General features: G+C 47.0%; 1 protein-coding gene across 2 annotated transcripts in view; it reads right to left on the bottom strand.

The window, feature by feature from the left end:
* Window positions 1-4,682: 4,682 nt before the first annotated feature.
* LOC118366963 (Krueppel-like factor 7) overlaps window positions 4,683-24,778 on the bottom strand; it is a 70,386-nt gene continuing 50,290 nt past the window's right edge. For both annotated transcript variants that reach the window (XM_035749837.2, XM_052493711.1), the window contains exons 2-4: window positions 22,608-23,250; window positions 17,411-17,534; window positions 4,683-10,215 (exon numbers count right to left, since the gene is read on the bottom strand). In XM_035749837.2, the coding sequence (XP_035605730.1) occupies window positions 10,164-10,215; window positions 17,411-17,534; window positions 22,608-23,250 (819 nt within the window). In that variant the 3' untranslated portion in view covers window positions 4,683-10,163. The remainder of the gene's footprint in view (window positions 10,216-17,410; window positions 17,535-22,607; window positions 23,251-24,778) is intronic.

A 24,778-nucleotide genomic window follows, 5' to 3' on the forward strand; every position in this document is an offset into this window, starting at 1 on the left:
GTTTTTCACAATTCCTGACATTTAATCCTAGAAAAAAATCCCTGTCGTTGGTCAATTCGGATCACCACTTTATTTTAAGAATGTGAAATGTCAGAATAATAGTAGAGAGAATGATTTACATCAGTTTTTATTTCTTTCATCACATTCCCAGTGGGTCAGAAGTTTACATACACTCAATTAGTACCTGGTAGTATTGCCTTTAAACTGTTTAATTTGGGTCAAACATTTCAGGTAGCCTTCCACAAGATTCCCACAATAAGTTGGGTGAATTTTGGCCCATTCCTCCAGACAGAGCTGGTGTAAATGAGTCAGGTTTGTAGGCCTCCTTGCTCGCACACACTTTTTCAGTTCTGCCCACAAATTTTCTATAGGTTTGAGGTCAGGGCTTTGTGATGGCCACTCCAAAACCTTGACTTTGTTGTCCTTAAGTCATTTTGCCACAACTTTGGAAGTATGCTTGGGGTCATTGTCCATTTGGAAGACCCATTTGCGATCAAGCTTTAACTTCCTGACTGATGTCTTGAGATGTTGCTTCAATATATCCACATAAGTTTGCAGTGCCAGGCGTGTCCCCCTGCTTAAGCCAGTACATGTCCAGGCCCGTCTGAAGTTTGCTAGAGAGCATTTGGATGATCCAGAAGAAGATTGGGAGAATGTCATATGATCAGATGAAACCAAAATAAAACTTTTTTGTAAAAACTCAACTTGTCGTGTTTGGAAGACAAAGAATGCTGAGTTGCATCCAAAGAACACCATACCTACTGTGAAGCATGAGGGTGGAGACATCATGCTTTGGGGCTGTTTTTCTGCAAAGGGACCAAAGGGATCCGTGTAAAGGAAAGAATGAATGGGGCCATATATCGTGAGATTTTGAGTGAAAACCTCCTTCCATCAGCAAGGGCATTGAAGATGAAACGTGGCTGGGTCTTTCAGCATGACAATGATCCCAAACACACCGCACGGGCAACGAACGAGTGGCTTTGTAAGAAGCATTTCAAGGTCCTGGAGTGGCCTAGCCAGTCTCCAGATCTCAACCCCATAGAAAACCTTTGGAGGGAGTTGAAAGTCTGTTGCCCAGCAACAGCCCCAAAACATCACTGCTGTAGAGGAGATCTGCATGGAGGAATGGGCCAAAATACCAGCAACAGTGTGTGAAAACCTTGTGAAGACTTACAGAAAACGTTTGACCTCTGTCATTGCCAACAAAGGGTATATAACAAATTATTGAGATACACTTTTGTTATTTTAATACTTATTTTCCACCATAATTAGAAATCCTACAATGTGATTTTCTGGATTTTTTTTCTCATTTTGTCTGTCATAGTTGAAGTGTACCTATGATGAAAATTACAGGCCTCTCTCATCTTTTTAAGTGGGAGAACTTGCACAATTGGTGGCTGACGAAATACTTTTTTGCCCCACTGTAGATACTTTTGTACCTGTTTCCTCCAACATCTTCACAAGGTCCTTTGCTGTTGTTCTGGGATTGATTTGCACTTTTCGCACCAAAGTATGTTCATCTCTAGGAGACAGAACGCGTCTCCTTCCTGAGCGGTATGACGGCTGCGTGGTTCCATGGCGTTTATACTTGCGTACTATTGTTTGTACAGATGAACGTGGTACATTTAGGCGTTTGGAAATTGCACCCAATGATGAACCAGACTTGTGGAGGTCTACAATTTATTTTCTGAGGTCTTGGCTGATTTCTTTGATTTTCCCATGATGTCAAGCAAAGAGGCACTGAATTTGAAGGTAGGCCTTGAAATACATCCACAGGTACATCTCCAATTGACTCAAATGATGTCAATTAGCCTATCAGAAGCTTCTAAAGCGATGACATCATTTTCTGGAATTTTCCAAGCTGTTTAAAGGCACAGTCAACTTAATGTATGTAAACTTCTGACCCACTGGATTTGTGATACAGTGAATTATAAGTGAAATAATATGTCTGTAAACAATTGTTGGGAAAATTACTTGTGTCATGCACAAAGTTGATGTCCTAACCGACTTGCCAAAACTATAGTTTGTTAACAAGAAATTTGTGGTGTGGTTGAAAAACTAGTTTTAATGACTCCAACCTGAGTGTATGTAAACTTCAACTGTATTTCCCCTACATAGGTGTAGGGAAGGGGCATTGGAAAATGTTTTTTTAATGGCTGGCTGTAAAAGAATGTCAAGTGGGCAGTTGATGCGTAAGCAACATCATAAACCATGTGGTCATGGCACTTAACAGGAAGACAACGACGTAGCTAGAATGTCAGAGACGTGAACACCTGACCTAGTGTGCCTCCCAAATGGCACCCTATTCCCTATACAGTGTACTTCTTTTGACCAGGGCTCATGGGCCTATTTGGGATGCAGACCTACTGTTGAAACTACTGGCTTGATGACAGTGTCCATTTCAATTAGGGAAATTAGCAATGACTGAGAAATCTGACAGCAAAATCTCCTCTCTCACCAAGGGACATTTACTGAATTGATATGCTGTATAAGACCCCTTTTCTTCTACATAATTGCTCCCTAATTATCCATTAGTTATTCGATTACCCCTTTTAATCTGAAAGTCATGGGCGCGGGATGGGCTGGCTCTGTAAATGGCGGCTCAGGCTCAGTCATTGATGAGTTAGTAACTGCCCTAATTAAGGAATATGTTACTCACACACTGAACCCCTGAGAGACATTTGACATGTTGGTGGGCCATAGATATTCATGAGATTCTCTCATTTGTAATAATAAAGCTTGGAATTGCGGGGGAATGGTTCTATGTTTATGGCGGTCGCTCTCTCTCTCTCTAACGACTAAAGCTTATTTCTCAGTCAGCCATTACCTAGTCAGAATAATGTGCTGCTCTGCACAATGGAAGTGGTTTGAGCGCCGGTGCAAAGAGCCATTGTTAGGCTGTATTCCTCATTCTTAGATATAGTCAGAGGTCTTTATAATGAGACTCCACTCTCAGAGAAGAGGTTAGGAGTTACACTGTATGGGAGCAGCGAGGTGTTTCTACACTAAAGTATATCAATGGTCATTTGTTGTCGGTTGTAAAGGCATGCAGCAGAAACACAAAATGCCAGCCAGAGCCAGATTCTACCATTTATTACACATACTGTATTACATTCTTAAATAAAAATGCTCCACTGAACAGTTCTTGCATAGATATCTTACAATACCAATTTAAAAAAGAATTATGAAACAGACCAGTAACAAAAATAAAGTTTTCTTCTTCCTTAATAAAGAACATTACCATACTAACATCATATAATACAAATAATAATATTTTTCAACACTTTGTACAGCAAAAATAAAAACAAGGAGAAAAAGAACCCAAGAGAAAACTGAAAAGGAAATGACCATGACAATGACAGGAGGAAGGGAAGCAGGAGGGAGGGAGGGAGGGAAGGAGGAGGTGTGAGGAGGGAGGGAAGGAGGAGGGGTGAGGAGGGAGGGAAGGAGGAGGGGTGAGGAGGGAGGGAAGGAGCAGGGGTGAGGAGGGAGGGAAGGAGGAGGGGTGAGGAGGGAGGGAAGGGAGGGGTGAGGAGGGAGGGAAGGAGCAGGGGTGAGGAGGGAGGGAAGGAGGAGGGGTGAGGAGGGAGGGAAGGGCAGGGGTGAGGAGGTAGGGTAGGAGGGGTGAGGAGGGGTAGGGAGGGAAGGAGGGAGGGAAGGAGCAGGGGTGAGGAAGGAGGGAAGGAGGAGGGGTAGGGAGGGAGGGAAGGAGCAGGGGTGAGGAAGGAGGGAAGGAGGAGGGGTAGGGAGGGAGGGAAGGAGGAGGGGTGAGGAGGGAGGGAAGGAGGAGGGGTGAGGGAGGGAGGGAAGAAGGAGGGGTGAGGAGGGGGAAGGGTGTCAGGAGGGGTGAGGAGGGAGGGAAGGAGGAGGGGGGGGGGAGGGAAGGAGCAGGGGTGAGGAGGAAGGAAGGGAGGCAGGAGGGGTGAGGAGGGAGGGAGGGAGGGAAGGAGCAGGGGTGAGGAGGGAGGGAAGGAGGAGGGTTGAGGGAGGGAGGGAGGCAGGAGGGGTGAGGAGGGAGGGAAGGAGCGGGGATAAGGAGGGAGGAAGGGAGGGTGGGAGGGATGGAGGGAAGGAAGGAGGAAGGGAAGGCGTGAGGGAGGGGTGGAAGAGCAGAGGGTGAGGGGTCAGGGTCTGGTAGGAAGGAGAGGTGATGTTGTTGTTGGCATTATAGAGCCCCTGCAGAAGGAGTAAATGACAGAGGTGACAATGGAACAGGTGTTCCCACTGTGTCACTGGGCTTCCACAGATGTACCAGGTGTAGAGGCTGGACTGGGACTAGACTACCTTGTGGAGGCTCAGCCGTAATGTAGACGGTCTGAGAAAAGCACTGGTGGGTTTAGTTCTGCTCTACAGGCTGAGGTGTGTTGTTGGCTGGGTGGGTGCCCCAATAGAAATAGAATTAGATTGGAATTTGAGTAATTCTATTTCTATGTGTGGCCCCTTGACTGAGGATAGTTATTACAGCTACACATCCTGGTTCTGTCTGTCTGGCCACGAGACTCTCCACTTAGCAGAGGATAAATAGAATATAAAGTCAAGTACTCTAACTCACCTCCTGAACTTGACACATGTCCAACACCTCATGAAGACAAAGCCATAGAGATGAATCAACATTTATCAAGATGTATCTTCCGCTAACAGCACATGTCAGAGTGTGATGCCTGGGCCCCAGAGTTGGATGGATAAGGATTGTGGGACAAAGGGAAAGAAGGGGTGAGGTGGAGGGATACAGAGACAGGGGGGAAGAGTTTTGTCAATCCCTTATATACTGACACATCAAATATGGACAAACACAGCAGATACAGACACACTCCCTGATGCAGATGTACAACAAAAAGAACCATGAGTTTCAACATCCCAAACAGGACCAAATTAGTCACCTGTTACATGGCAATGAACAGAACCCCTTGAACCGTGAAAAAACAACCGTCCAACATGATCTTACCATGCCCAGTTGCCATTGGCTGTTTAATGACAGTAGAGGGCCTATATCATGCTAATAACCTATTAGTGTGATTGGCTAAAAACTAAAAAGGAGCTACCTTATTGGTTCTTGTGGTTAAGTGCATCAGGAAGTGTCACAACATGTTATGTGGATATTTGACATTTGAGTGCTCCAACAGACTATGCTAGCATTAAGTAAGTAGGTACACTATGGAGTGTGCGCAGTAAGTTCATGTAGTGAAATGGTATGCTTGAGAAGATAGAACAACAGGAACATTAAAAGAGTGTGTGAGATGTATGTAGGAGTCGAAATGCTGAAGCACTGTTGCCTAGTAGTGCACAATACCCTTTAAATTCCACCTAAAGTGTTGTGGTTAAAATGGGTCTAACAGTAGGTCTAACGACTAATGTCTAATGTCTATGGACATTCTAGTGGCCTACAGAAATGTTATCAGACCCACTGTAAACCAGTCACTACCCATACGAGCTCATTGAGTTGAAGAGCTACTAATGTATCTATCTACAAAGCTGCCAGAAGCCTCACCAAAGTGACAACCCTACCTCATGGGGACCGAACGTGTGAGGCTTCAAGTTTCGGGAATGCTTAAGGTGATGCAATCGTTCTTGGGATGGTTTTCGCAGGCAACAGTTAACCTAACAGAGACTCGACGGTCCACCTCAGACATGACAGTTTGAAATATTACACTCCACTGTACTATGTTGCACTGTACTAAGAAGCTAATTGAACTAAGTCTACATTAGAATTGGTAGGCTGCTAGTTAAGTCACCCCTGAATTGGGCACCCTAAAGAGACTACACAACCATATTTTACAACCATGAATGGACCATGAGTTCGGCCACACTGAACACCAGACAAGAGATTGTAATGCAGGAAGAAGTTGGGTCAGGGTTGGGTCAGGGTTGTGGAAGGGGGGAATAATGGTGGAATAGTAGCGGACAGTAAAACGAGTTCATTCTTTCTTTCTCTCGCTCTCTCTTACTCTCTCTCTATTTTCATTCACAGCAGTTTACTTGTGAATCTGCAAATCTTTGGGCGAAAGTGTATACGTGTGCGTTCAGCGTTCCTGCAGTTGATTGTGCATGGATCACTTCTGTGAGGTTATAGAGAGAGGGAGAGATGGAGAGAGGGATAGAGGGCTATTAGAATGGCACTTGTAGAGTGCAGAAGGAGGGGGAGTGGGGGGGTTGTGTTGTAAATAGCTATAAGGGCCTGTAGGATTAATCATAATCTCATTTTAATCGCTAATCCATGAGATAAAAAGCACGGCTAATTTCATCATCATTTGGTTAATCCCTGGGGTAAACATTTTTTTTCTCTTTGTCAAAAAATATCTCTTCAATTTCGATCACTTTCTCAAATAAATATATATCTCTCTGGCTTTACGATAAGCTGCTGCTAATGTACTCTTGTTTGTTCTGTGGCAGATTCCACACTGGTTTCATAACAGTACTGTGGACCGTTGAAATTAAACCATTTTGGCTCGCGGTCCCTGATGTTTTTTCCCCCAGATCTGATTCCCTGTGACCAAAAGCCTTTCTCATTAGTGGAGTGCGACAGGAGAGACTAGAGGAGCCTCCACAGAGTAGCCTGCTGCGCTAATGCTAATCAGAGCTGTGGGATACTAGTGGCCTGGAAACTATACAGAGGAGCATCTCCATAACAGCAAGCAGTGTTTTAACAGGCGAGGGAAAGGGAAAGGGGCCTAGCTAGCTTCTTCTGGTGAGAATGCCACAGGACTGAAATAGAATAGGACTTTTCATTTGAAGTGAGGTTTTAGACCTGTCAGTGTGTACGCAAGAGGACTAAAGTTGGGCTAATTTGGATTTAAACTGTGTGCTGCTATCTTTTTAGCATGCAGGCCTGTTACGGGCTAAATTACCATGACCATAGTATCCATTTTCTGTTACCCCGCAGGCTTTGCTGCAGTGGAAGCCGTAGAAACGGCTACAATCAGAAGTGAACATCTACTAGAACATAAGAGTGCTTGAAGAGTTTTCATGTTTTTGAACCTATTTGAAGTGCCAGGGAAGTGCGTGGTGTATGGTTTTTTGAGTTTGAGTGTTTGTTTTTACATCATTCAGCTCTATGATCCCAAATGAATGTGATTTGTGTGGTTTGTAAAGAAAAGAAAATGTCAGAAACAAAACTAAAACAAATACATTATTGTCAGCTAATGTTAGACAGATTATAGGCTCTCCTAAAGTGAATGAATCAACCAACATACAGTACAATCCCAGTCTCCCACACTGTTAATTTCAAACCAGTCTACTGGTAGTAGTATTCTTTCTCACAATGCAGATTAGATTCACAATGTACTCTAAGGATGTGCCGTGCTATAGCTCGCATTGGGACACACACAGACATACCATTGCAATTCCGGCAAAAAGTGCCACAAACAAACCCCATATGATTGTACGTTGAAGGGGAGGGGGAGGGGGGGCGTAATAGAAACAAATCCCCCTGCATTTCTCAAATTTTGGCATTACCTTGCATCATCCACCATGGCAATAAACAAATTATCACTGTAGTGTTAAAACAAAACAAAACAAGAAGAAAGAAGTTCCAACTAAAAAGTGGACGCAAAACACAAAGATCATCTTAATCTCTTGTTTCACTTTGTCTTTTTGTTGCCGAGACACTGTGTTTGTGTTTGTAGAGAAAGAGCTGCAGCTGCGCCAGTGGTGCCAATAGGCCTGGTGTGGAGGCGGTCCACTTCCCAGATACCGGTGTGTTCTGTTCCAGACCCTGCCTGGCTCCAGGGTAGTTCCTTGCTGGACGTTTTTGGTATTGATTGTTCGGAGCTCCACCGGCCCACCTGAGGGCAGCTCTGGGATCGTCTGTGAGATTCTGGCATGGCTGATACATAAACGTTACTATAGAGACAGTAATGGCATCTTCTCTGATAAAGCAGCCATTACAACTTGTGTGAGGAGGCCAGAGTGGGTGTGTATGCGAGAGGGGAAGGAAGTGGTACAGTAATAGTGACAGTATTAGTGATAGTGGTGTTGGTATTAATGCCCTGATTGCAAGGGTATGTAGGACTTCATAGATCTGGGGCATACAGGTGAGGAATCTGGTCCCATGGTGTAGAAGCTGATTGTTAACATACAGAGACTGAGAGACCTAGGCCTGATTTGTGGTGATTGATTGAACATGAGAACAAGCTTGTTTTCTCATTTCAAAGCCATTACCTCCAGCGGAATAAGATAGTCTTTTACAAAACAACAATTGCAAAAAATCTTACAGAGAAAAATTTGGAGCAGAACAAATAATTCCGGGAAGCGATCTGAGTGTGTGTGTGAGAGGCTGCCATGCAGTGTTTCGTTTTCCAACTCTGTTCATTAACTAAATCATTATTTGAGTCTTATCTCAAAGTGGAGCCATGAGCAAAGAAACTGTTCTGTGTGTCGTTGTATTTGTGTCTGTATGGTGTGAGTGTGTGAGAGACAGATTTTTACATTTTTTATTCAGTATTTTTATGCAGGTTTTTTTTCTCCTTTGTATTCTTTTTTTCAGTTTTTGTTGTATACTTTATGAAAAAAAAGCACAGATAACATTGAAAAAGTCAGTGCAGACAATGGATACGAAACAGGCAAGTCTCTCTGGGCTGATGAGGCCATGTTGTCCTTTCTACTACCCAGAGAGTTGGGTGTCTTTAGTCCCAGGTTCATGTTCAGTAGCCTATCAAGTTCCTAGTCTCCCAAATAGGGTGTGTGGTCACAGCAGACCAGCCTCCCAGGCCCCTCCCCCGCCATACTGGAGGAGGTAGGGGGTTCCAAGGTGTATTTCCACAATCCACACAAACAAAGCAAAAATACCATTTCCAGTTTTATGTTGTGTTTTGGCCCTGGTTTGGTGCTGATGCCCCGAAGGTCACGCCAAGGTTTGTTTTTAGTATCACACAGGAGAAAAACACAGAGTGGAAAACAGAGGTCCTTCTCTTTCATTTCAGGCCAACAATACAAATCCTTTTTCTTTCAGAGTTTCTTGTGATTTCTTTTTATTTAATTTTTTATCTCCTTAACTGTCAGTGCTAAATAGCAGGTACTGAGTTTAGCCTGTGTTTACGGGCCAGGGTGCGTTCGTTCGATGTTCCTCCCTTCCTGCCATATGTGCACATTCTTTCTCGTTTGTACTTAAAATGTTTTAGTTTTTTTCATTCAGTAAATTTTTAAGAAATTTCAGCTGAAAGAAAACAGACCATCATTCTTAATAATAATAGTAATAATTAATTGTCTTTAAAAAACAAAGGCAAGAAAGTGTCGCTGCGCATTTGTTAGTTGTTGCCTGTGAGGTGGCAGGAGTGAAGCTGAGCGAGAAGAGCAGAGCGCCTCCTACAGGAGAGCCTGAGAGATCCACAGCAAGGTGCCTGTGGGTCACAGAGCTCACTCTCTGGAAGTGTCAGACCCTACTCCCACAGACAGGCGGCGCCACTGGCGGATTGCCCACTAGTTCCATTGGTCTCCCTCGTCTCGCTATTTTGGCATTGTTGTTATTTCACACGGTATAGCTTGCTGAGGGTTGACATATAGCTGAAGTTTGTGGGTTCCTATACAAGAGACACAAATTGAGATGGGGTTGGGAAACAGCACAGCAGAATAAAATGGCCAATAGTTATTGTTGGTTTGTGTGGCCCATTGTTACTTCTGCTAGTCACTGACGTTTGGCGTGTCAAAGGAAAGCAGTTCATAATTCTGGGTGAACCATTTCCTTTCCCAAGTTGCTCCACAGTTTAAATGTACAGAAAAGAAACATTGGAGTGTAAATGGGTCGTAACTGGATTAGCGGATTGGCAGTGTGTGAGTTCCCAACCCTGATTGGACAAGGCATGGCTAATCGGATGACACGATGAAAGAGAAATTGGTTGTAGACTGTTGAGTAGAAGTGTGAATCATGGAAGTGTGAATAAAAAAACAAGCTGCTCCTCGACTCTTTCACTCCGTCACTCCATCACTCCATCCGTCCTCGCCGACCAGCCGTCTGTCTGGAGTCGTGGCGTCCGTCTATCCAGCGTGTCATCTCCCATAGTGCTTTGCTCCTGGTGTCAGGTCTTAGGTGGGTCTCTGAGGGCAGGGTCAGCCTCTGGATGGTGAGAGCCGAAGCTGCTGTGTGGTTCGTCTTCCATCCTGCTTACTTATTCTCTCCTTCTATCTCTCCTTCTCCCTCTCTTCTTCCTCGCTCTCCTCCTCTCGCTCCCTTAGATGTGCCTCTTCATGTGCAGGGCCAAGTGGTCTGACCTGGAGAAACACCTGGAGAGAAGGAAAAAAAGAGAGGTTGTCAAAATCTACTCATTAACAGTTGGCATGTTAAATGCATGTCATGTGCAACCAGAGAACAAAAAACTCTAGACCACCTTTACTCCACATACAGAGACTCATACCAAGCTCTCCCTCGCCCTCCATTTGGCAAATCTGACTATAACTCTATCCTCCTGATTCCTGCTTACAAGCAAAAACTAAAGCAAGAAGTACCAGTGACTCACTCAATAAGGAAGTGGTCAGATGACACAGATGCTAAGCTAAGACTGTTTTGCTTGCACAGACTGGAATATGTTCTGGGATTCTTCTGATGGCATTGAGGAGTATATCTCATCAGTCACTGGCTTCATCTATAAGTGCATCGATGATGTCGTCCCCACAGTGACCATATGTACACACCCCAACCAGAAACCATGGATTACATGCAACATCCGCACTGAGCTAAAGGGTAGAGCTGCTGCTTTCAAGGAGCTGGACTCTAACCCGGATGCTTATAAGAAATCCTGCTATACCTTCCTGACGAACCATGAAACAGGCAAAGCGCCCATTCAGGACTAAGATCGAATCGTACTACACTGGGTCCGATGCTCGTCGGATGTGGCAGGTCTTGCAAACTATTACGGACTACAAAGGGAAGAACAGCAATGAGCTGCCCAGTGACATGAGTCTACCAGATGAGCTAAATAACTTCTATGCTCGCTTTGAGGCAAGCAACACTGAAGCATGCATGAGAGCATCAGCTGCTCCGGACGACTGTGTGATCACTCTCTCAGTAACCAATGTGAGTAAGACCTTTAAACAGGTCAACATTCACAAGGCCGCAGGACGTGTACTCCGAGCATGCGCTGACCAACCGGTAAGTCTCTTCACTGACATTTTCAACATGTCCCTGATTGAGTCTGTAATACCTACATGTTCCAAACAGACCACCATAGTCCCTGTGCCCAAGAACACAAAGGTAATCTGCCTAAATTACTACCAAACCGTAGCACTCACGTCTATAGCCATGAAGTGCTTTGAAAGGCTGGTCATGGCTCACATCAACACCATTATCCCAGAAACCCTAGACCCACTTCAATTTACATACTGCCTCAACAGATCCACAGATGATGCCATCTCTGTTGCACTCCACACTGCCCTTTCCCACCTGGACAAAAGGAACACCTATGTGAGAATGCTATTCATTTATCCAAATTCCTTGTTGTCCACATCACCAACAAACTAACATGGACCAAACACACCAAGACAGTCATGAAGAGGGCACAACAACGCTTATTCCCACTCAGGAGACTGAAAAGATTTACCATGGGTCCTCAGATCCTCAAAAGGTTCTACAGCTGCACCATCGAGAGCATCCTGACCGGTTGCATCACAGCCTGATATGGTAACTGCTCGGCCTCCGACGGCAATGCCCTACAGAGGGTAGTGTGTACGGCCCAGTACAAGGGGCCAAGCTTCCTGCCATCCAGGACCTCTATACCAGGTGGTGTCAGAGGAAGGCCCAGTACAAGGGGCCAAGCCTCCTGCCATCCAGGACCTCTATACCAGGTGGTGTCAGAGGAAGGCCCAGTACAAGGGGCCAAGCCTCCTGCCATCCAGGACCTCTATACCAGGTGGTGTCAGAGGAAGGCCCAGTACAAGGGGCCAAGCCTCCTGCCATCCAGGACCTCTATACCAGGTGGTGTCAGAGGAAGGCCCAGTACAAGGGGCCAAGCCTCCTGCCATCCAGGACCTCTATACCAGGTGGTGTCAGAGGAAGGCCCAGTACAAGGGGCCAAGCCTCCTGCCATCCAGGACCTCTATACCAGGTGGTGTCAGAGGAAGGCCCAGTACAAGGGGCCAAGCCTCCTGCCATCCAGGACCTCTATACCAGGTGGTGTCAGAGGAAGGCCCAGTACAAGGGGCCAAGCCTCCTGCCATCCAGGACCTCTATACCAGGTGGTGTCAGAGGAAGGCCCAGTACAAGGGGCCAAGCCTCCTGCCATCCAGGACCTCTATACCAGGTGGTGTCAGAGGAAGGCCCAGTACAAGGGGCCAAGCCTCCTGCCATCCAGGACCTCTATACCAGGTGGTGTCAGAGGAAGGCCCAAAAAATGTCCAAAGACTCCAGCCACCCTAGTCATAGACTGTTCTCTCTGCTACCGCACGGCAAGCGGTACCGGAACACCAAGTCTAGGTCCAAAAGGCCTCTAAACAGCTTCTACTCCCAAGCCATAAGACTCCTGAACTGCTAATCAAATGGCTACCCGGACTATTTGCATTATCCCCCACCCCCATTTTTACGCTGCTACTCTCTGTTCATTATCCATGCATAGTCGCGTTTGTTTACCTCTACCTACATGTTCATATTACCTCAATTACCTCGACTAATCTGTGACCCCGCACATTGACTCTGTACCAGTACCCCTTGTATATAGCCTCGCTACTGTTATTTTATTGTTGCTCTTTCATTTTTTCTTATTTTTCTATTTGTCTCATTTTATTTTAAATGTTTTAATTACGTTTTTTTATTTTTTACTTCAGTTTATTTTAGTAAATACTTTCTTAACACTTTTGTTCTTAAAACTGCATTGTGGGTTAAGCGCTTGTAAAAAAAGCATTTCACTGTAAGGTCTCCTCCACCTGTTGTATTCGGCACACGTGACAAATCAAATTTGATTTGATTTTGATCAATAGACAGTAGGTACAAATGGTTACGCATTCAGAAAGGAGGTCGGGAGGCATGACTGATCTGTGCCTTTAGCTAGATGGATGCCCAGATTTGAAACAGTACAGGACATCCAGATGTTGGCTGGAGAACTGTTGAGGTTGGAATGGACACTCCGATAATCTCTGTGCTAAATTACCATGCTAGAACAGACTGTGCTCTCCTGCTGCTGATCCGAAATGACAAACCCTTGCAGAGGTGTATATGAAACAGAAAGAAATGTGTATAATCTGTGTTTAGTGATTCTAGATCAGCAGCTAGTGTGTGTGTGAGAAAACAAGGCTCTGTGTAAAACGGACGGAGTGAGGATCAGACACACAATGACAGAAAAACAACATTTGTCCCTTGAAAATAACAAATAATAAATGACATCTCGCTTCATTTTTCTCACATTAGCGACTGAACGTTATATAAAATGAGGACATGCCAAATCAGCAACCGGATTGCTCCTTCTCTTTCGTTTATTAAAGAGCATGAGCGATAAATTCTCCAAAACGCAGCCGCAAATCAAGATCCCTGACTTATGCAGTTCTGCGACTTACACCACAGCTAGAGGTGAAATACTATCGCAGAAAGCCAAGCCCTTATTAGTTATGCAGCGTTTGAGTCATGGCAGAAGAGGAGGGTGGAGGGAGCAATGGCCCGTAGGCCTGTTTCGCTACTAATCCATTCAACTCACTGGTTACTGCTACTGTTGAGGGTGATACATAACAGCAGACAGGGAGAATATACGCCACATGTCCTTTAAGGGTCGATTATCGTATTACACTCATGCAAAGCAATAAAATGAATCACAACAGATGTGAATAAAGCAAGCTGGAAAACAAAATGTGGGAGAGTGAACTGAGGAATGAAAAATTCAATTTGCCGACGGCTGTATCCATTATTAATTTGTCCACAGACAGCTCTACAATGTAAATCCAAAGGAGGTGTCTCTCTCTCCAGACATAACTAAGACTAGGACACGCTATTTCTCCAGCTAGCCGTGGTGTGTACAGGTGGTGGAAGAACACAACACAAGATTTGGTTATGAAAGAGAAAGCTGCACTTCAGTCCTCCTCTCTCTCGCTTTCTGTCCACCTCGTCTATACCTTTCCATCGACCATTATAAGTGACACTTTGGGATCATAGGGCAGACCAGACGCAGGTTGCAATTCAAGACTTCTGGCAAAATCTCTTTCATTTACTGTCTTCTCTTTTTCAACATCTCTCTCTTCTTCCCTCACCTCTTCCTGTATTAGCTCTCCCTTCTTCCCTTTGAACTGTCTATGTGGTACCTGTCTAGTCTATGTGTGTGTCTGCTAGAGAGGCCAGTGGGGGCTGAGTAAGTTCCACTGGACAGATGGCCGTCCGAGTCACTGTCAGGGGCCGCCACACCAGCTGGTACGCCCCTGTCTCCCCCCTGCCGTACCCCTCCGCCCCTCTACCCCTCTGCCTCGCCCTGCAGGGGGTCCCAGCTTGATTAGGCAGGATTAATGACGTGCCTGTCTGTGAGTGTGTGCGCACACGATCATGTGTGTGTGTATGTGTGTGTGTGTGTATCAGAAAGGCTCAGAGAGAGGCTGAGAGCTCAACACACTGACTGTATTTACTGTTAAACTTCCTCCCATTCTGATGGTAATGTGGTAACACAGCAGTGAGTTCCTCTTGGCCCATCTACTGTAGCCAGGCGTTCCCTAAGGCGCCTGAACAGGCTGCCTCACAGAGGGGAGATCAACGTGCCTGTTTGATGGTCGCGTCACTCACAAAACGCTTCAAAGGCCTAGCAGAAGACTGGGTTGAGTTAACCTCTGTGTCAGTCTGCGTCCCAAACGGTGCCCTGTTGCCTTTATAGTGCACTCTTTTTGACCAGGGCCCATGGGACTCTAGGCCAAAGTAGTGCACTATGGAGGGGATAGGGTGCCATTTGGGACTCACCCCAGTCTACAGTTTGAATAAAACTGTTGACGACGACAGAAGAGAGGGACAGATACTTAATGCATTATCGTCCATATTTATCTTATTCTGTTTCAGAGAATAATGTAAACGAGGAAATCATTTGGATGGGCTTTTAAGACGCGCTGATGGTTCAGCCTCAAACACTGGCTGTGTCCAAAATGACACCATATTTCCTATAACGTGCACTACTTTTGACCAGAGTCCTATGGGCCCAGATTAAAAGTAATGTACTATATTTGAATAGGGTGCCATTTGGGATGCACCCACTGTCATCTCATTCACACTCAATGTGTTGGCAGCCATTTTACAGCAGTGTCCCAGTGTGTGTGTGTGTGAAATACTACTAAGACATAATCAGCAGATGAGTTATAGGTATTGATCCAGCCAGCACCCCTACTGGTGTTCTTTTTCACACACACACACACACACACACACACACACACACACACACACACACACACACACACACACACACACACACACACACACACACACACACACACACACACACACACACACACACACACACACACACACACACTGCGGTGCTGCTCCTTGCATTTCCTTCCTTCCCTGCTTTAATTTATGTCTCTTCATTTCTGTGCCAGAGCCGTGTGTGTGGGAGTATTTGTGCGTGTGTGTGAATATACAGTGTGTGTGTGTGTGTGTGTGTGTGTGTGTGTGTGTGTGTGTGTGTGTGTGTGTGTGTGTGTGTGTGTGTGTGTGTGTGTGTGTGTGTGTGTGTGCCAGCAGAACATGCATAATACACTCCAGTAAGATTAGTAGACTCCAGCAGTGTTCTGGAAGGGGTTAGGTTTAAAACCCAAACTAGAGGAACCAGGAGGGTCCAATTAGAGTCCCCTTGGGTTCGAGGAAGCACGTTTGAGTGTGTGTGTGTATGTGTGTGTTTGCAGTGGGCGTGTGTGTGTGAGAGAGAGAGTGAATGTTTGTGTGTGTGTGAACTGGTTGCCTGCCTGAATGGCTGGCTTAGCTCACATCCAAGAGGCTGGAGGCTGTGTGTGTCTAAAGTAGGCCTGGCATCTGGACCTGTCAATTATCCTAACAATAGCAGGCCCGATCCAAATAGCCCCATTGTTAGCCAATAGCCAGGATACATTCTGGTAATGAGTGTTGGAACACAGATTTGATGATGCACTCCCCCTGGTTAGTCAGTGTTGTGGGCTTGATTGGGGCTATGGGGCATTATGCACAGTGGCTATGGCTGGTCTTGGTCTTGGATCAGTGTTTATAGTGGGGTGGATTTGGGGAGTGTGTGTGTGTGTGTGTGTGTGTGTGTGTGTGTGTGTGTGTGTGTGTGTGTGTGTGTGTGTGTGTGTGTGTGTGTGTGTGTGTGTGTGTGTGTGTGTGTGTGTGTGGAGGAGGAGGAGGAAGGGAGGTGGTGGGCTTTGTAAAGCGGTCCCCTTCTGCAGGGGGATTGCAGCTTGCGTGTGGAAAAACAGGGGTATCTGTCCCAAATAGCACCCTATTCCCTGTACAGTGGACCACTTTTGACTAGGGCTCTGGTCAAAAGTAGTGCACTATAAAGGAATAGGTTGTCATTTGGGATTCAGACAGGGTGACGGCTTCCCGCTATTGTCACCTGACAGCTTATCACTCAGAGCTCCACGCTAATATACATGTGCCCTCACACACACACACACACACACACACACACACACACACACACACACACACACACACACACACACACACACACACACACACACACACACACACACACACACACACACACACACACACACACACACACTGCTGTCTTCAGACAAAGGGCTGCCTTTGTGTCTCCAGCAGGACAGAGGTCTGATAAGTGTCACACTGTGGTTGCTGTAAGAAAATTAAAGAGTGCCCCTGTATGCCCAAGCTGGTTCGTTTGGTTGATGTCGTGCTCTCTCTCTCTCTCTCTCTCTCTCTCTCTCTCTCTCTCTCTCCTCTCTCTCTCTCTCTCTCTCTCACACATAACCATCTCACTTTTAGAAGGCCACTATGTTAATTTGTGATTTGAATGTGAGTGCCATCAGCAGCCTGGCTGGGGCTAGGGGGAGCAGGGGAGAGCGGCGTGTGAGAATGGCCTATTCACAGTCGTCATTTGGTAATGGGCATCACAGGACTGGCCTGTGACTAAGTTATTCAGCAGAGACTGGAGCAGAGCCTGTGCTAACTGCTAGCTGCCAGGGAGGAGAGGAGAGCCCGTCTGTAGACTAGAGTGCTGCTATGCACATGATGAAGACAGAGAATGAGGGAGCGCTGCTACTGGGACTGGGGCTGTCCAAGGGGACATTACAGTAATGACTTTCATTTATGTAGCTAGTTTTTTTCTCCAACTCAAAGTACTTTGCATTCTATGGGAGTAATTCATCTCGTCTCTCCTTCCAACATCAATACTGTTCAATGTGAGAGATCGTTTGTTTGAACATACACGTGTGCATGTGATGGATCGTGCGAGAGCCACGTTGTCATATCTTTTCTACTGGGTCAGTGACGTGTGTGCATGTGTGTGTATGTAATGGATGTGGTACTTACCTGTCGCAGTGGGTACACTTGAAGGGCTTGGCCCCGGTGTGTTTGCGGTAGTGCCTCGTCAGCTCGTCGCTCCGGGCGAAACGCCACTCACAGCCCTCCCAGGAGCACTTGTATGGTTTCTCACCTGATAAGACAGACAGACAGAGGGGGGTTGGGGGGATGATTACTTTTGCAGTTACATTGACTTTCTGTTTTTGTGGTAGTAATAGTGGATACCATTAAGTTGCTCTTATACAACACCTGTGTAGTCATACTGTAATGGAACATAATTGTGCAGTTGTCTAAATGACATGTAGGCTACTGATAAGTAAAGGGGTGTTGTCTGTATGATTGACACACCTGAGTGTGCCACATCATCACCCGTGTGAGATGAGATTCTCCCAACTCCTTTGCTGGTGTTACCCAGTGTGCGATCCTACTAACTAGTTAATGTACCTGTGTTACCCAACCCAGGACTACACACCAAGGGTTTTGCATCAACCAATCATAGACTCCCAGAGCTCGCTAAACAAATGATTTCAGAGATGCCGTGTTAATTCATAATCCTAAAACTAAAATCACCCAGAGAAATTAAACAGTTTTCTCCCCTCCCCTCCCCGCCTCTCCTCTTCCCCCTTGGACCCCCTGTGGAGAGATCTGAAATTCAAATGAAGTTTCTCTCCAGTTGAACAGATGGGAGAGGGAGATATCTATTGTTCACAAGCTGTAGTTTTATCTCCCTGATAGAAAGGCCCTCCGGCAGGGGGTTCTTTTACTTTTTGGGATGGGAAAGGGGGGGGTGTAGCGGGTTGCGGGGGGGTGGGTGCCCGTACCCTGAGGACCAGGTTGTGTTCGGATGGGCCTGGACCTGGCTGGTGGAAGGTGGGAGGGGGCTGAATCCGGGGAGGGTTTTGGGGTGGGTAGAGGGGGAACCACCCGCCCCGGTGCTGCCGAGCGCTGCTGCCGAGCGCGGCTGCTCTGGTTGATTCAGATCTGGGAGTGGTAACGATAATTAGGGTCTTAATGGGAAGTAATACCGTACTTCCAGTCAGCCAGCTGCGACCGTCTTCCCATATCACCGTGTCCACCAATCTTCCTAACTAGACTAAAGTACCATTAGAGTGAAATCTAAGCGTCTCAAACAGTAGAGCAGCGGTACGTCCAGATCACAGGCGACAGTGGAAGACAGAGGGTGCAGAGGGTGAGGATAACGGACGGTACCCGTAGGTTCAGAGAGGCTGTGCATGGAGGGGTGAATAGTGGGGATGATACTCCACAGGACTTGTGGATTCAAGTCATTTATTCTGCTACAAAAAACCTGCTACAAGAAGTGTTGATTAGCAGAAGAATATCAGTGATTTCATTGGCAAAAGTATATTGGAGGTGACCCCAGCAGTAGACGGTAAAGGATGACGTGGTTTTGTTTGACATAATCTCAGAGCGATGTGGAATCTGCGGAGACCACGGTGATGCAACGGAAAGTAAAGGATGACGTGGCGGAGGAGGAGAGGACTGAGTGATGTGAGATGATGCAACGCACCTCCCCTCAGCTCCTCGATTTCACCCCTTCATCCCCCCACTCCCCCCCATCGTCCATGTTGTAAGATGAGAGGGAAGAGAAAAGGCAAATGGTCTGTGAATGATGCCTCCAATCCCGGTTTATTTCACATGAGCTTTTCTTATTCTGTTTCCTTTTTCTTATTTGATCCATTGTCGGTGGTGAGATTGTGTGACAGATTGCAGGGCAGAAACACCTCAGGATCACTTGCTGTGCTTTTCTTTCCGTGTTTTGAATATTATTCAAATCAGCAGAGGGCATTTTGGGTACTGTATAATGACCCAGTACTGGCTGCTGTTAGAGAGAGAGTGTGCATCCAGAATGGCACCCTATTCCTTATATATTGTATACTTTTGATCAGAGCCCTATGCGTAGTGCACTATATAGGGAAAAGGGTGCTATTTCGGGGATAGCCAGGGAGAAGGCAACACCTCAGCACTGTATCAGCAAACACCACTTTACAGCCAGATTCCACTCAACACACTCCATATAACACTCTTCTACCTCTGGGGTGAACACATGAATGCAACACATTCTGAACATCTGTCTGCCTTTGCCCCTTGATACACTCATAAACATTTTGCCAAAAGACCTGAGGCTTTTTATTTGCTCATTCTCCCCCACTGTGTAAAACCTGTAGCAGATGACATCCCCAGACAGTGTTGCCTTGTCATGAGAGCCTGTTAGGCAGGCAGACAGACAGGCAGGGATGAAGGCAGGCAGGCAGACAGGGAGGCAGACAGTCAGGCAGGGATGAAGGCAGGCAGGCAGACAGGGGGGCAGGCAGGGAGGCAGACAGTCAGGCAGGGATGAAGGCAGGCAGGCAGACAGGGGGGCAGGCAGGGAGGCAGACAGTCAGGCAGGGATGGAGGCAGGCAGGCAGACAGGGGGGCAGGCAGGGAGGCAGACAGTCAGGCAGGGATGGAGGCAGGCAGGCAGACAGGGGGGCAGGCAGGGAGGCAGACAGTCAGGCAGGGATGAAGGCAGGCAGGCAGACAGGGGGCAGGCAGGGAGGCAGACAGTCAGGCAGGGATGGAGGCAGGCAGGCAGACAGGGGGGCAGGCAGGGAGGCAGACAGTCAGGCAGGGATGAAGGCAGGCAGGCAGACAGGGGGGCAGGCAGGGAGGCAGACAGTCAGGCAGGGATGGAGGCAGGCAGGCTGGCTTCAAGGACCACTCAGTCATTTTGGAGTCTTGAGGCCACAGGTGCAAGACAGCAAACATTTCACACCCCTTCCTCAGTAATTGGCCAAAGCTCCCCCTCCTCTCCACTACTCCTCCTCTTTGCATTAACCCCCCCTCCCTATACCTCCCTCCCCCTCTCCAGACTTGACAGAATGAAGCAGGGTCGGCTTGGACCCACCATCACGGCAACTACGCCAGCCAATTATAACTTGCCGAGGCGAGGATGCATGATGGAGTCGCCTAGCAACCCGACCGAGAGAGAGTTTGTGTGAGAGAGACAGAAAGAGAGCGAGTAAGACAGAGAGAGAGAGCGAGAGAGAAAGAGAGTTTGTGTGAGAGAGACAGAAAGAGAGCGAGTAAGACAGAGAGAGAGAAAGGCGTGCAGCCGCCTGAATCCGCCAGTCATGGACATTCAGCGCCACCAGCCAATTATGGCTCTGCTCTGGATGAGTGTAAAACAGTTGCCAGGCAACCCAAACCCCAAAAAAGGGAGCAGGTTGGGGTGGGTGGTAGCTTTTTTGGGGGGTGGGGGAGAGTGTATTTGGGGGTTGGGTGGTGTTAGGGGCAGGGGTAGTTGGAATGGGCAGCACTGTGTTAAAACAGGCTGAGACTGATACCAGGAGCTGCAAATAATCAGCCATTTACAAACTCTCCTCTCGCCTGTTCTGATATGGTCTCCTAGCAACGCACCCCCCTCCCCCCCACCTCATCACCCACCATCAGCATCACAGGTGCCTGTGTGCTGCAGTTAATTACATTTCCTTAGCCAACTGGAGATAGAGTATAGAGGCTATTATGATCTCTCAGCTGAAGTTACAGCAGACAAACAGACTGACTCAGACAATTATGGCCCATTTCACATTTCCTAGAGTTTCATCCATGCAGCAGCTCCCGTCTCCCTAAAACAAAGAATCCATTCCCAACACCAGAGGAGTGAAGATAGGCAAATAGTGGGTGGGTTTCTGTTCTGACTGCTCACATTCTACAACAATGTTCAACCTATAGAATCACTAGAATGAACATTAATTTTAGTCATTCTAATTCTATAGTTATTCTAGTCATTCTAATTCTATAGTTATTCTAGTCATTCTAATTCTATAGTTATTCTAGTCATTCTAATTCTATAGTTATTCTAGTCATTCTAATTCTATGGTTATTAAACCTCAGTGAAAGGCTGTGTATTTCCTTACCAACTGTTATTGATGGGGCCATCCAGTAGCATGTCATCCTCATGAAGCAAGGGCCCCCCTTAAATCCTGCACTAATCTTAATCTCCCTCCCTGTGTGTCACTGATGTATGGACATAATAACCAAAACAGAAGGATTAGGCTAATTACTGTACTGTGCTGCTCTTGTCTTGTAATGAACATATCGGGGCTGGGGCTACACAGCAGCATGCTGCAGCATGTCTTAAGGGTGTTGTTTTCTCTTCTACCCTTCTCTTTTTCCCCCCTTTCCCTCCTCTGATTTTTTGGGTGTGGGAGGAGGAGGGGGCGAATGAATGGCTTGCATCAGCTCGCTGGTGATTAGCATCGCTAGCGCTCTAGTGGCAGCGGTGAAACCTGCCGAGTCAACAGCAGGCCTCAGGAAAGGATTAGCGTCGCTAACACTGATGCTAACGCTACGGCTAGCGCTAACCTGATGCCAACACTCCTCTCTCTCTCTCTGTCTCTCTCTCTCTCCCAGGTTCACTGGGAGGCCAGTGGTGGTGAGATACTCCAGGCTGCAGTAGACATGGCTGAATTAGCCATTTAGACCCGTCAGTCTATCAATCCATTGGCAATTACCGTACCACTCCCACCGCTAGCAGCTTGTGGACGGAGAGACTGGACTGCTTTCAGTAAGAGACTCAGAGTCACTGAGGTGAATGAGAGAGAGAGAGAGGCTGCAGAGCTAAGACCTATGTATTTTTAGCCCGTTGGAAGGATCTCACAGGGAGATATAGAGCGATAGATCAAGACTGCTTCTGTGTTTCTACTTCACAACACCGGATTGCAATCCTTGCACTCAGACATATCAAGCTGAGCATTTATACTGAAACAGAAGATGTTTTCAGGCAGAGTTTAAACCTAAACCTATATTCTCCCAGGGTCTTGTGTTAGGCGCATGGTGCACCTGTATAATTGTAGATGCATGGTCCTTGGTCAGGTTAGACAGTGTGTTTTCAGGCAGTGTGTTTAGTGCAAGACCTGGCCTTATTGGCTGTGTAACCTTGTAATCTCCACCCGGCCACCTCTCAGAGCCTGAGAGTTCCTCTCTAGGTTTCTTCCTAGGTTCCAGCCTTTCTAGGGAGTTTTTACTAGTCACCGCGTTTCTACATCTGCATTGCTTGCTCTTTGGGGTTTTAGGCTGGGTTTCTGTCTAAGCACTTTGTGACAACTGCTGATGTAAAAAGGGCTTTAGAAATACAGTTGATTGATTGCATGGTGCATGATGCATGGCCCATAGTTATGGTCAGGCCTAGGTTCTGTCTCACCTGTGTGTGTCCTCTGGTGGGCCTTCAGGTGGGAACTCTTGGTGTAAACCTTCCTGCAGCCGTTGAACTGACAGCGATGGACCCTCTTCTTGTTCTCTGGGATATCTCCCCCCAGCGACCCAGAACCCTGCTCGCTGTCACTGTGCCCCCCCCTGCTGGGCGGCGAGGGTAGAGTGGAGTGTGTGGCCACCAGCTTGGCCGCATTCAGACCAACCTTCTTGGCCACAAGTTTGAGAGTGAGCGTGCCGTCGGCCGTGGCGGTGAGCGTCTGCATGGGCTTGACCAGGTGGCGGCCCAGCTCAGGCGAGGAGGGTGGTGTGAGGGAGGTGACGGCACTCAGCTGAGCAGCGTTGACCCCGTTGACCCCCTCCTTGGTGGTCTTCGCTCCAGACTCTTTTCCGGAGGCCTTGGTGTTGTGGGGCTGTGGGGCCTGTAGCACCTTGGGAAGGGAGACGAGGAGGGGAGGGGGGCTGGGCTGGTCGGGGAGGCTGGGGAGGAGGGGGTCCAGGGGGTCCATCAGGTCCTCGTCACTGTCAGCACCCTGCATGAAGGTGGGCGTCAGGAGACAGTCGAGCTCCTCGTCAAACAGCTCTGATAGACGCTTGGGTTCTGTCTGCAGGTACCGCTCTAACTCCAGACACGTCTGTAAGGGTGAGAGAGACACGGTCAGAAACAGGAACAGTTTCAGGAGAGAACACTCATCCTTAATCTACACATATTATTCAGAGACGCTTGGGCTCTGTCTGCAGGTACCGCCCCAACTCCAGACACTCAGTCAGAGACAGGGACACACGGTCGGAACGGGCACAACAGCCCCACCACACTCATCTCTAATCAATACATACTGTTTCAGACCTCATACAAAAGTACCGATTTGATTAGCCTCATATGAAACAACTGATCATATCAACCATATACACTCTTAGAAAAAAGGGTTCCAAAATGGTTCCCAAAAGGATGGTTCTAGATTAGCATCCTTTTTTTCTAAGAGTGTATGATAACCAGTCAGTGATTCAGCAGAAATCAAACACTCTGACACAGCCACACACTCTATATCATAAAACCACTGACTAGATACATATCCAGCTCTGCTAATCTAACCACCATCCCACATCATCATAATCTGAGCATCCTATCATCCCCTCCACCCAGTATGGTCCAGTGGTCCAGCCTCTCCAGTGTTGACCATGTCACCGGCTCCTAGCTGAGCCCAGAGAGGGGGATTATTCTCTGATTGAACTGTGCTGGCCTTACTCTTTCCCTCCACTCAGCTTTGCAAGGGAGAGAAATTAACCAGCCATGGAATTCTTATCACGAGAAAGAGGAAGGGCGGGAAGGGAGGGGGATACATGCAGAGAGAGAGGGAGAGATATAGGGATATGTGCAGAGAGAGAGGGAGAGAGAGAGGGATATGTGCAGAGAGAGGGAGAGATATAGGGATATGTGCAGAGAGAGAGGGAGAGATATAGGGATATGTGCAGAGAAAGAGGGAAAGATACAGGTATGTGCAGAGAGGACACAGTATACCAAACACTCAGCAGAAAGGTTGTTCTATTTAGGCTTTTCCCTCACCTCTCTCTTAAACCATACCCTTCCAGAAAATCTCATCTTTAAAACACACACACACACACACAATCACTCTCTCTATCTCTCTTGTGTTTCTTTTCTGCTAGGGCTTCATTAGAATGAGCAATGCATTGCCATGAGGGGAAGAGAGAGAGAGAGAGAGAGAGAGAGAGAGAGAGAGAGAGAGAGAGAGAGAGAGAGAGAGAGAGAGAGAGAGAGAGAGAGAAGAGCACGGCTCACTAACTGTGCTGAGTGCACATTCTTCATACAGGTTCTACAATACTGTTGTGCAGTCACAGTGGTCAGTTTAGATATTAGTTTGTTCCGTTTGGCATGTCACAGCTAAAACACTTGGGCAGAGGGAGAGGGGAGCAGAGCACCGGAATGGAGTCAAACCTTCCAGCACTTTAATCCGTGTCATCAGTGCAAATTATAGCTGCCTTACCTATTATCTTAACTACAGAAACACTGTGACACGATGTATCTAAAGGCATGCAGCACTTGTAGGCTGCTCTGTTCCCCTGTGTTTATAGTCAGGCCCCCCCACCACCGCCACATATTTTTGTTGGGCATCTGATAAGCTTTGCTTTGCTAGTGTTACTTCT

Source organism: Oncorhynchus keta, chromosome 34, assembly GCF_023373465.1.
Source record: "Oncorhynchus keta strain PuntledgeMale-10-30-2019 chromosome 34, Oket_V2, whole genome shotgun sequence".
NCBI lineage: Eukaryota > Metazoa > Chordata > Actinopteri > Salmoniformes > Salmonidae > Oncorhynchus > Oncorhynchus keta.